A 12,793-nucleotide genomic window follows, 5' to 3' on the forward strand; every position below is an offset into this window, starting at 1 on the left:
CCTTTTCTTTTCAGTAATAATGAATGTAATGATTTCTAAGTCACAGAAGACGAATACATCAAGCTCTGCAAAGAAACCCAGGTAACAGGTTGTCCTTGTAAATAACACACTGTCTCTGCTGTTGCTATAAGTAGGCCATGTGATGGATGATAAATTTTCTTAGAAAACAGGACACAGAGGTCATTTGCTAGTCAGAGGAATGCTAACATTTAATGTTCAGCTCAACCAATGTAAACTAGATCACTAGTCCTGGTAGTAACATGGATTAGTTCATCTCTGGATTTCTTTCTCAGCTGTGAAGGAGATGAGAGTATGAAACTCCAGGATCCATCTCGGAAGGACAGAAGTGAGGACAATATTTAAAATTTGACTGTTGACACTTAAATAGCAGTTGACAAAAGATTGAATGGATAAGAGAAGTAAACTATGCAGGAGGTGCTAAATAAATGTTTGATGTTTGAAGGCTGAATTCTGAGAGGCAAATGTCAGGCTTGAGATGGGGCTGAGCCAGGCCAGCAGGGAGGGAGGTGGTCTCTCCCTCGGGGCTAAACAAGACGGTGAGTTTTCTAGTTCTCTCTTGAGAACTAGATAAAAATGGAAGCTTCCAGGACTGAAGGCTTCAAAAGACTAGGGTTTTTATTTTATTTTATTTTTATTTTGAAATCATTTTAGACTTACAGAAAAGTTCTAGGAATAGTGCAGCTTTCCCTGGCTTCCTCTGATGTTAACAACTTAGGTTGTTACCCACAGGACAAGTGTCAACACCAGGAAATTAACACAGGTGTGATGCTGTTAACGAAAATATACCAGTTTCTCCAGTTTTCTCCCTGAAAACGTTTTTTCAGTTGTAGGATCCAATCCAGGCTCTTTCACTGCATTTAGTTTTTGTGTCTCCTTAATCTCCCCCAATCTGTGATGGTCCTTTAGTCTTTCCTTGTCTTTCATGACCTTGAAACTGTGGATGAATACTTGTCATTTCTTTCGTAGAATGTGTCTTGGTTTGGGGTTGTCTGATGTTTTCTCGTAATTAGATTCAGGTTACGTGTTTTGGACAAGAATATCACAGATGTGATATTGTGTCTTTATCAAAGCGTCATGTCAGTTCTACGTGATGTCAGTTTGTCTTACCACTGGTGGTGTTAGCTTTGCTCCCTTAGTTAATGAAGGCATTGCAGGCCATGTTCTCCACTGTTAAGTTATCATTTTTCCTTTTGTAATTGAGAAATATTTAGGAGAGATACTTTGAGATTATGCAAATACCCTGTTTCAGCTTAAGCATTCGCTCACTAATTTCACCCACTAATTGCGGTTTTGATTTCCATTTCCCTGGTGATTGGTGACGCTGAGCACATTTTCATGTCCTTGTTGGCCACTTGCACGACTTCTTTGGGAAAATGTCTATTAAGGTCCTCTGCTCTTTTTTTAGTCAGATTACTATTATTATTATTATTATTATTATTATTATTATTATTATTATTATTATTATTATTATTATTATGCTATTAAGTTGTACATGTTCCTTGTATGTTTTTAGATAGTACCCCCTATCAGATGGATGGTTTGCCAATATTTATGGACAAGCTCTTTGTGAGGGGACACTGAGGGAAGGATCTGCAAAACTCCTTTCTAAAAACTGATTTATTACTAAATCCTACTTCCAAATGTTATTTAATCTTAATTTCATAAGGAAGATTCATTTAATAAGGAAGATAAATTATTCCATTAATAACTAGGGTAGAGTGTCCACTTAATATATATATGCTATTGCTACCAAGAAGTACAGATGATTTAATTTCTGTACCCTATGAAGTTTTTGTTCAAATGTATGCATTCTTAATCTGTGGACCATAAATCGGCTTTGGTGGGACCAAGAACCCTCTGAAAAGTAAATTCTCAATTTGGTGAATATGAGTGAATGTGTGTTATTTTGGGGCAACAATCTGAGATTTTTTCGGATTCTCAAAAGTGTTTGTGATCTCATTCTCTCTTCCCTGTGAAGCTTTATACTTTAATCAACCTAGTGGACAAACAGATCATACTTTTGTACTTACTCAAACTTGAAGTGCTGGGTTTGGCCACGTTTATAGAGGAGGGCAGAATAAACTTTAATTCAAGTTGATCATTCTGGTTGGAGGAAAACACGTTCATACAATGGATGAAAGATGATAAGCTTCCCTTTCATGTTGCCAGCTGCAGAGATTTGGATCAGCATTGTACCATGAGGTATGTTTAACTTACAGAGAAACAATTACATTTTGATGCCAACAAAAAAGCAAATAGGTGTTTGGAGTGATTAATGTTACTTTCACACTGGGGCTTTAATCTTGTGGTGTGATGTTTGCTTATTACGGTTTATACGATTTGTCATGCAGTCCATATCAAAGGTGAAAGTCAGATTGCAGCATGTTAAAGATTTTACAGAATACCATTTCCATTCTTCTCCTGAACACTCTTCACCTGTTTCTTAAGACAGCTCGTATTGTATACAAGAAGGCAATGTTTTCTACTAAGGAATGTTTTAAGGACATGGTTATTTTGCACTTGTCAACAAAGCCATTTTAATGGTGCAATTTAGCAGAGCCAAAACTGATGGCAAAACAAGTAGATCCTGAGCCACTCAAGTGTGATTGGGGTAGGGGAGAGTGTGAGAGTGATGGCAAATGAGATTTTTTTATAATGTGGTTAGTAATCTGGGGTATATTGTGAGTGTTCTAGGGGACCAATAGAAATTATTTATAAAATTATTACTAGAAATCATAAGAGAATATTTGTTATGTATTAAGCCAAATGCAGAGTCTTACAGAAAAGTTTGTGAAACACATATGCAGTTCTTGTGTTTTATTACTTGGCTTATTGATCTCCTTGACCACCGTGTGGTTCCACTGGCAACTCTTGCTCATCTCCTTTTCCGTATCTCCTTGTATTTCACAAGGAGCAGCTAATTTTGAAGACCTCGATTTTTTTTTTCCATATTGAAGTATAGTTGGTTTACAATGCTGTGTTAATTTCAGTTATAAATACATATATATTCCTTTTCATATTCTTTTTCATTATAGGTCATTACAAGATATTGAACATATTTCCCTGTGCTATACAGTAGGACCTTGTTGTTTATCTATTTTATCGAAGACCTCAAATTTTAAAAGATAAAGACAGGAGAGTTTGTATCTACAACATTTTGGTTGCAGACAACTATGAAGTGTTTCAATTTGTCTGCATTTTGGAGCTTCCATCCAGAATCCCTAGGGCCCTGTTTCACCTGCTGCAGTAGGTCCCCCACTAATAAGTCAAGGTAGGGTGGAAAAGAGAGAATTTAAGGATGGTAGAGGGGCCTTTTCTGCTAGAAAAGTGAAGTTTCTGGTGTACAAGCACAATGTCCCAGTCATGCATGTATATACGTATATTCGTTTTCATTTTTTTAAAGTAAAGGTTATGACAAGATCTTGAACATACTTCCTTGTGCTATACAGAAGAAAATTTTTAAAATTTTATTTTTATATATAGTGGCTAACATCTGTAAATCTCAAACTCCCAAATTTATCCCTTCCCATCCTCTTTCCCCAGTAACCATAAGATTGTTTACTATGTCTGCAACAGACTTCAGCGGTTTTTAAAGCTCCCATCATATTCCAGTGGTCTAGAGCAGTGAGTAGGCCAACTATAGACTGTGGCTCAAATCCAGCCCCCTGCCTATTTTTGTAAATACAAAGTTTTGGAACACAGACAAGCTCATTTGTTTACATATTGTGGATCACTGTTTTTGTACGGCTGTGGCACAGTTGAGTGGTTTTGACAGAGAACATACAGCCCACAAGGCCTGAAATTTGTACTATTTGGCCTCTTATGGAAAAGGTCTGCTGACCCCTGGTCTAGAGGGAGGCAGAGACCATCCTGTAAGCTCCATGGGTTTGTCCACCACTTCTGTTGTGGCTGCTTCACATGCTCATCTGTGGCTGAAATTATTTTTCAAAATGAAAAACAGCTAATTATTTGCACTATGGAATAATATCAGAGAGTGATAATTTAAAGGCTTTTTTTTTTTTTTTTTTTTTTGCTAGAAGCAAATCAGCTTCCTTTTGTGGCAGGACTCCAGGTAGGACACTTCATTATATAAAAACAAGAAGAGTCAAAGACACATTTTTTTTTTTTTGGACTCACCATTTTTTCCCTATGTGTTTCAATTTTCCTTTGTACATTATGGATAATTCTTTTTTAAAAATTAAAGCAAAGTTTTTTTATTGATGTATAATTGATGTACAATATTATATAAGTCACAGCTGTACACTACAGTGAGTCACAATTTATTTATTTATGTTTTTTTTTCATTTTTTGGGGGAAGGTAATTAGGATTTTTTTTTATTTTTTAAAAATTTATTATTTTTTAATGGAGGCACTGGGGACTGAACCCAGCACCTCATGGATGCTAAGCACACACTCTACCACTGAACTATACCCTCCCTCCCCTGAGTCACCATTTTTAAAGGTTACAGTCCATTTATAGTTATTATAAAATACTGGCTGTATTTCCGGTGTTGTACAACATGTCCTTGTAGCTTATTTTATACATAATAGTTTGTACTTCTTAATCCCCTACCCCTATATTACCCTGTATCCTCCCCACCATGGATAATTCTTAAGTCTCTTCATCTGAGTTGGAGTCTCAGGGTCTCTGTAAGCTTACCTGCCCTACCCACCTCCTTAGTGTGCCAAAATACCAACTTCAGGGGCGGGTGGGAAGGGGGTCTTCTCAGAACCGAAAACAGCAGCAGCAACAACAACAGTTCCCGCATGCTGCATTTAGCATCGCCTATCTTGGTCTTTCGAGTTGGATTCAGAAATTCCAGGATATTTAACTTAGGCTATTAAATTCCTGGATCCTTTGTGGCAAGCTTCCAAACTTAGTTCTTGGGTTGGATGTTGTGAGCAATCAAATGAGTCTGAATGCATTTTTAAAAGCTGAGTTAAAATGTTTTTGTATAGGTTTTTTTTGGGGGGGGGTGGAAACTGATTCATACCAATTTTATTTATAGATTTTCCTGTCTTTTCCCTTCCTCTGCCTGCCCTTTGTAAACAGAAAAACAGGATCTCAATCCTCTTCAATGAGTAATAGCTGCCCAAAGCTATACGTGCATTCTGAGGTTTCCAAATGACATCATGTGCAGAACACTGAAGCTTCATTGTCACCATCTGTCATGTCACCAGAAGTCTTACATATAATTACGGCCCATGTGACAGCAGCACACACATTATTTCCCACATATATTATCTCCTCCCTCATTAAAATGGTGTTAGTATCTCAGTTATCAACTCTGTTTTTTAATGGCTTTTATTATATAACTGTGAAAACTTGCTTCGGGCTGAGACTTAATAGATTCATGTGAGTGTTCAGCAGGTGTTAGGGGATTGGAGAAATGCTAGATACTGTGTTGTTCTGCCCCACACCCTGTACCTGAGCACACAGCAGTGCTCTTGGAAACAAAATTGCTGATGGTGGGAGATTTATAGACATATACATTTGGGGCATCATCCAGCTGGCCTGCCTTGTAGCTATGCCCTAAAGATCAAAAGGGGGCCTTTGGGTTGGTTTAAAATTGAAGAAGTCAGCTGCAACTTGAGGAGCTGTTTTGCAAGGGAGCCACCCAAACAAACTAATGATTCAAATTAACAGTCACTTTTTGGGATAAAAGGTTCTAGATCATGGGAGAAACCTTTACAGTTCCTTGGGTGGATTTAGAATAGGATTTAATGCCCTTCACTAGTCAAAAAGGCCTAGCTTTCTTGAAGGGCAAAGGGATTTCCACAATAAGTTGGTTTTCTACAAAGTTCGGTTTGGGAGGTTTAGAATAGAACAGAGTAACTGATGATCTGTGTCGTTGTAGATCAGTTGACAAATGGGAACCAAAAAATGTGCCTGAGCTAGAGTCTGCATACTTCCCAAACTGGCCTTGCGTTTCAGAGGGTCTAGGATGGGTGGTCCCCTCTTTACTCAAAACCCTTGAAACAGCACTGATGGAACTTTCTGTGCTGATGGAAATGTACTGTATCAGGATTGTCCAATAGGTAACATGTGGCTATTGAGCACTTAAAATGTGGCTAATGCAATGAGGAACTGATTTTTATATATTATTTCCTTTTAGTTAGTTAAAGTAGTCGCATGTGACTAACAGCTAGTGTAGTGGACAGTAAAACAATCAGCAATTTTTGTTGAGGTGACTGTATTGAGTAACAGTGATGACAATGATGTGGTTTAGCCATGAATGATCACATCTAAATTTTTAGGAACTTATTAGAATTGGTGTTTCTTACAAAATGGAATCTCATCATTGTTTTCTTCTTTTGGAAGAAAATTTTCTGGTAAGTTCCTGAGATAGGGTCCTGGATCTGGAAGGTAAAAAGAACTGGGGCTGAAAGAATGTCGATGTTACAAAGGAAGGGTCTTTAGATAGTGTGGGTCTTTAAAGAGTAGCTCTGGAGTCTCTAATGGTAGAATTTTAGAGCCCAGGAACCAGCCAAAGAGGAATAACGTTTGTCAATGGAGCATTCTCAGTGTTCCGCAAATCACGCACGTGGGAAATGATCAACTCTGTGTGGTTATATGACTCCATTCAAGGCGCGATTTATATTTTTCCCAATATCTTCCTGTTATTTGTGTAAATATCACTACACAAATATCAGCCTCAATAGGCTTCATGTGCTTTCCTAAAACTACCTGGGACAAAAATGGACTGAGCACACAGCCACATTATGAGTTCTGTGAGGCCCTAACACTTTTGCCTTCATGGGTCACTTCCTCCATAAAAGATAAAGTAAAATAAAATAGAATAATTACATTTTATGACTCCATTATTATAAAGACAAATATATTAATATTATATGTTGAAACATTTCTTTGACCTAAAAGTTGATTTTTTTTTTCTGATTATAAAAGGAATTAAAACATTTAGCTGCTTCTAAAAGTATTGTGGGCTTTGGGCACTGAGCCCACTGTGCCTAGTGGAGAGGTCTGTCCTGTTTGAGAGTCTGTACCTTCCCTGTAGGGAAGTCCTCATACTTCAAACTGGCTGGAGATGGTCTATTCTTTTCTTAAAAGATTGCAAAACATATTTTGTGCATAGTTGGTGCACGATAAAATTGATTAAAAATAGTCAGAGATGTCAAGAGTTCTTCTGTAATAATGAGAGTATTTCTCTACTTTTTGTTCCTAATACCTGTTTTAGATCTCTTTATTATTTTGCTACCCAGAGTACAGTCCACAGACCAGCAGAACGGCACCACCTGGAGCTTGTCAGAAATGCAGAGTATCAGCCTCCATCTGACACTGAGTCAGAATCTGCATTTTGACAAGATCGCCAAGTCATTACACAAAGCACCTACAATTTAAACAGGGTTGTTCATCATTAGTAGAAATGAAAGAACTCATTCCCTTACCCTCATATAATTGAGGGCTGGCTCTCACCCTTTTCCTATGGCAACAAATGCTGTTCCTTTAATCCAGCTGTTCCCAACTTTGGCTGGCCATTGGAATCACCTGGGGAGCTTAAAAAGCCAAATTCATCGTATGGGCCCATCCCCTAGAGATTCTGAAATAATTAAGTCTGGGGTGGGATTGTGGGGATCAAGTATTTTTTTTTTTTTTAAAGCTTCCAAAGTGATGCTAATATGTAGCCAGAATGCAAACTGAGCATTTCCCCACAAGATTTGTCCCCTGGTTTTGATCATTTTGGCCTCTTTTCTCTGTGTTGCATGACCTTCTCAGTCTGAGCAACCAAGTGTATAATCCAGAACTAGTTTCTGACCTCGGAGTCTGACATGCTCTATTAATTCTCAAAGCTCTGAAGTGTTCTCCTAGTATATCCATATTAATATGGAATATTAATTGCCAGCATTTTCTGCATCCTTATTATGTGTCCCATAATCACCTTCACTCAGCTAATTTTCACAATGATTATAAATACTATTCTTATGTTCATTTTATAGTTGAGGAAATGGAGGCTTAGAGAGATTGGGTCTTCCCAAGCTCATCCTATTTCTAGTTCCAAAACTTGTGCCCCACACCCCAAGTTTTTAGTCTTCTAGTGTTGTGCTTTTATTTAGGAAGTGCTGGTAATTTCCCTAACTCATATGTCCAAACATTAGATATACAGTTATTCAGTCTTTGAGAATTATTGGCAAAGGAAATAGAATGCAGAGCAGGAAAGAATTAAATAGATAATAGAATTTGGAGTGGTTATAATCCATTAAAGGAAAGTTTGAAAACTGTGATAAACATTTTCCAAACTGCATAACTGGTGTGATAGCTCACTTAGGAAAACTAGTGTTAACGACTGCAGAGGTGTCCGGTGTCAGGACTGTGAAGATGACCGGGGTAAGAAACAGTCTTTGTCCTTGAAATGACAAGTGAAGGAGGATAAAAGTCCCACATATGCCAGCGGATGGAATTGGGGGCTAAATTGTGTAGTGACAACATTAAACTTGGCCAAAATTCAGAGGGTGGCAGAAACCATGACAATGAAGAAGGGATTTATGGAGGAGTTCCGTCTGAGGATGAATGGAGACTGAATAACTCAAGAGACAGAGGTGAGCTAGGACACTGGTGTAATGCTCACCGGCAAGTTAGAATTTTCCCAACTGAATTACCAACCTGGTTTCTTGTTGGCCTAATGTCTCTTGTCTGGGGACGGAGAATGTGTAGTCTTTGAATTCTAAACCAATGGCCATCGGGGCCAAGCTTAGCACTATCTCAGTGTCCTGAGTGACCTATACCTGGAGCAGCAAAATCAATCAGATGCAGAGGATTATTTACACAATTGATAGCTTCCTGCCGCAGAAATTCACGGGCTTCTTTTAAGGTTGCTAGAGTATACTTTGCTTAATATTTGAACCTAGAGAAGTTGAAAGCCAAGTGCTTATTTAAATATTGATCAAGCTCAGTGCTTGACAGAAGGCAAGAAAACTGCAGATAGCATGATTGTATGTCCTTAGCTGGTGAGGGTTCCACAAGTGCTAGTTTTGCTTGGTTTTTTTTGCTGTTGTTTTTTTAGTCAGAAGGAGTTTGGGGATAACATCTTATAATAGTTGGTCCTCCTCTTACATTTTCTAATTTTTTTCTATCTACACATTTGACAATTTATGCAAAAAAGGGAGTGGGAGGGAGAGAAAGAAAGAAAAGAAAAGACATAATACTAGTGATGTAAAAGGGAACAACAATGAAGGCCATTAACCTATCAACTTTTTTTTTTTTTTTTTGTTCACCACGGTTTGGAAACCATTTTTGTCCGGTGTGTTGGTTCAGTTAATCTCCAGTAGACACTGTAGGGTTGGAAATGTTTTTTAGTTTTGAAAAGAATATTGTTTTTATTTTTGTCTTGAGAACCTTGAAATTCTGGCAATGATCAGGAACTTTTTTCTTTTAAAGGCAGTGCCTTGGGGTTCCAGCTCTGTGAAGTAGAATGAGCTGGGAGTGCAGCATGGGGTCGCCGGCAATGCCAATTTGGGGCCCCTTTATCAAGGCAAAAGCCCAGACCTTTGGCTTGGAACAGGGCAAAGGACTTCAGAGAGAAAACAGGATTTTCTTGTTGTCTTCTTCAGCCTTGCCCTCTACTTCAGGTGTTCTGACAGCAAGGTGGGCTGGGCAAGGTGAGAGCAGGAAGGGAGGAGAAAATGACCAAAGCCCAGGAAGGGTGTTGTTGACAGCTGTGGAGGGGTGCTCCTTTCTGGCTCGGGGTCTTGGTGGCCAGCTCCCTCGGGCCACAGCCCTGTCCTGGGTCTGTGGGCGGCAGGTCTTCACGCGAAACCCTGAGACTCAAGGTCATTTTGCCTTTCCAGCTGCTATCATATCTGAAGTCTGTTTTAGGAAGGGCTGGCTGAGGGAGAGGTTTCTCCGCTTCGGGTTGTCATCATTTCTAACGGGAAAAGCACGTTGGATGGTAAGGGAGTCCCTCTCACATTGCTATTCATGGTCAAAACCGTGGTTTTCATTAGAATTCTTCTTATGGAGCCACTGGCGGGCAAGAACGTGCAGGGAATCGCAGCTCGCGAAAACTCTGGGCTCGAGGAACGTGAGCCTCAAGCATCAAGAAGGCGTCTGCTGAGGTTCAGGTACGAATTGGGCCACGTTATGTCACAGGTATGGTGGCTTTTGGCTGAGGACAGCGTGGGCCTCCCTTGGGCCCCGCACACCTCCTGTCAGGAGTGGGCAGCTGGCCCCTCGCTCGGGGGCCCAGAGCCCCCGCCGGTCCGGACGCTGGGGGCGGGGGAGGGAGGACGAGGCGAGCGTCCGCCGGCGGCGGGAGGGGCCCGCGGAGCCCGCGCGGTCGGGCAGCTTCAGGTTTCCTCCTGGAGCCGGTGTCGGGCGCGGCGGCGGCCGGGCCGGGCCATGTGATGCCGGGGCGGGGAGGCGGGCAGGCGGGGATCCAGTGGCAGCCGGCAGGCGCGGAGCGAGCGGGGCGGCCCCCGCGGCGGGCGCAGCTACCACGGCCCGGGAGCGCGGCCTCGACTCCGCCCCCTGGCTCTGGCCTGGCCGCGCCGCCGCCGGGCGTGGGCCGCTTAGGGAGAGTCTCCCGGGCTCCGGCGGCGCGTTCCGGGCGCCCTCCGGCAGGGCGCGGGAGCAGCGCTTCGCTCGCGCGCGGGAGGCTGCGGAGCCGCCGCTTCGGGTAAGTGCTCTTTGGCGGGCTCCATCCCCGCTCTCCCGGCCACACGGGGCGGAAATGTTCGCCCGCCTCACCTGAGTTCGCCTTGGCCGAGCTACTTTCTCCAGGGTCCCGGGGAGGGGCGGGGGCGCGAGGGTCCGTAGGGGTGGAAAGCGGGTGCTGCCGCGGGCCCGGCTGCGCGGGGGATGGCCTCCGCCTCCCGGTGCCTCGGGGACCGCAACAAGTGCAGAGGCTGCGCGGCCCGGCGCGGCGGCGGCAGCTGCGGAGCGTGGGGTTGCCCGGCGGCACGGCCCCTCTCGTCCGCGCCGGCCCCGCTCTGGGGACGGGGAGGGGCGGGTGGAGTCCTGGCCGGTGTCCTTTGGGCCCTGGAGAAGTAAGTGGTCTTCTTTCCTTGGAGAAGGGAGAGCCTCGGAACCTGGGGTCTCCCCTCTCCATCAGTGCCGGGCTCCGGGGTGAGGGTGCTCGGCAGGGCCGGGTCCCAAGGGAGCCGCAGACCAGGCGGAAGCTCAGGACACTAGCGCTAACATTTCTTTCGTGTGGAAACGTGCTTTTAAGGCATCTATGGTTCTTCCTTTCTTTCTTAATTGAAGTGTAGTCAGTTTACAATGTTGTGTCAGTTTCTGGTGTACAGCGTAACACTTCAGTCATACATATACATACATATATTCTTTTTCATTACAGGTTACTGAATATAGTTCCCTGTGCCATACAGTACTTGTTTAGGAGGGGCGGCCAGAATTCTGTAGAATTTCCTTAGATTAACTTACGGATCTGTTTTCCCCTTGGATACCTGGGGTGTGGGTGCTGGGAGTTTCCACAGGGGTCATAATGTGCTTGGCCAAGGAGGCATCCTCGGTTATCCAGCGCTGTGTGGAAGTTGGGTGCTCAGGCTGCCTTGGAAACCCAGCTCTGGTTTCCCAGACACCAATTAGATTTCCAGGAGAGAATCCATCCACCTCCCTAGGAACCCACAGCATCTCTGTATTGACTAAAGCTGGGTGGATTGAGGAATGGCCGCAACTTTTCCCTTCTTGACGCCAGCCTGTGACCCTACAGATCTCCGCAGACCCAGATTTAAAGAGGTTTACCACCAGACCTGTGCCAACTGGGTAAGAAATACAGAAAAAATGAGACGTTTAGAAAGAACTAATCATTGAGGGCGGGGTCCCATTGGGACCCCTGGTTTTCTAAAACTTTTCTATCTTGTGTTCTAGGCCCTGAAGATGTCAGGGGAATTGAAGTCTTGTTTCCACAATAAAAACAAAATCGAAGACCTGTCCTCTTAGGTTATGTGGGTTGCTCTTTGGACATGACAATCCAAACAGAGTGACAGCTTTACCTAGGAAGCTTCTTAATATATCTGTCCTGGGTTTCTGTATACACATTCTTAAAGCACAGAAGTATTTGCTTTATCTTGATTAATGGCCAAGCTGACTCCTTTGGAGCATTTGGAGTAAAAGAAGTTAATACTGCCAAAACCTTTGGCATTTTCTTATACAACGTAGTATTTCAGTGGAATGTTCTGATGTGCACTTTCTGTGTGATTATTGTGCTCACTAACTGTGATCAAATAGGAATTTGGATAGCAGCAGACCTCATATTTAGTGGTTAGGGAAACTGAGGCACAGAGCTAGCTATTAGGTGTGTGACTCAGATGAATGTCCTGGCTAGTGGGAGAATGGAGAACAGAGAATCAGTGTTTGTCCTGCTTTTGTGTTTTCTTCCTTATCAAACCCACAGAACCCAGCCAACTAAGAACAGGTTATATAACAGGTGTGTCGTTAGACTTTCCTTTGAAGCACCTCTCCTATCCTTTAAGCAGTTTAGAAACACTTAAAGGTAAAGAGGAAAATAGTAGTTGGTAACTAAGGCTCTCTGAAATTTCACCCAGGGCCTCACTTGGGTTTTGCACTTTTTTTTTTTTAAATCATATGAGTACCGCAGAAGAGTTTGGAATATTTTCTCATTGTGCTCTTATAAGAAACTGCTGCTGTAGCTAAGACTTAAATTGGGCAGGAATTTCAGGTGAGCTCTGATACATGACCTCCTTTAGTGTATGCCATATGAGAAAAAGAAATGTGTTCTAAATAGGTGTTAAGACAATAGGGGCATATAATATTACTTCTAAATTAAGCATTCTGTAC

General features: G+C 42.3%; 1 protein-coding gene across 2 annotated transcripts in view; it reads left to right on the forward strand.

The window, feature by feature from the left end:
• Positions 1-10,273: 10,273 nt before the first annotated feature.
• Positions 10,274-12,793, forward strand: part of ARHGEF28 (Rho guanine nucleotide exchange factor 28) — a 276,756-nt gene continuing 274,236 nt past the window's right edge. Inside the window, exon 1 of one of the 2 annotated variants that reach the window (XM_074359759.1) lies at positions 10,274-10,652. In XM_074359759.1, coding sequence (XP_074215860.1) covers positions 10,381-10,652 — 272 coding nt within the window. In that variant the 5' untranslated portion in view covers positions 10,274-10,380. The remainder of the gene's footprint in view (positions 10,653-12,793) is intronic. The other variant, XM_074359771.1, reaches the window with a different exon arrangement.

This window comes from Camelus bactrianus, chromosome 3, assembly GCF_048773025.1.
Source record: "Camelus bactrianus isolate YW-2024 breed Bactrian camel chromosome 3, ASM4877302v1, whole genome shotgun sequence".
Taxonomy (NCBI): domain Eukaryota; kingdom Metazoa; phylum Chordata; class Mammalia; order Artiodactyla; family Camelidae; genus Camelus; species Camelus bactrianus.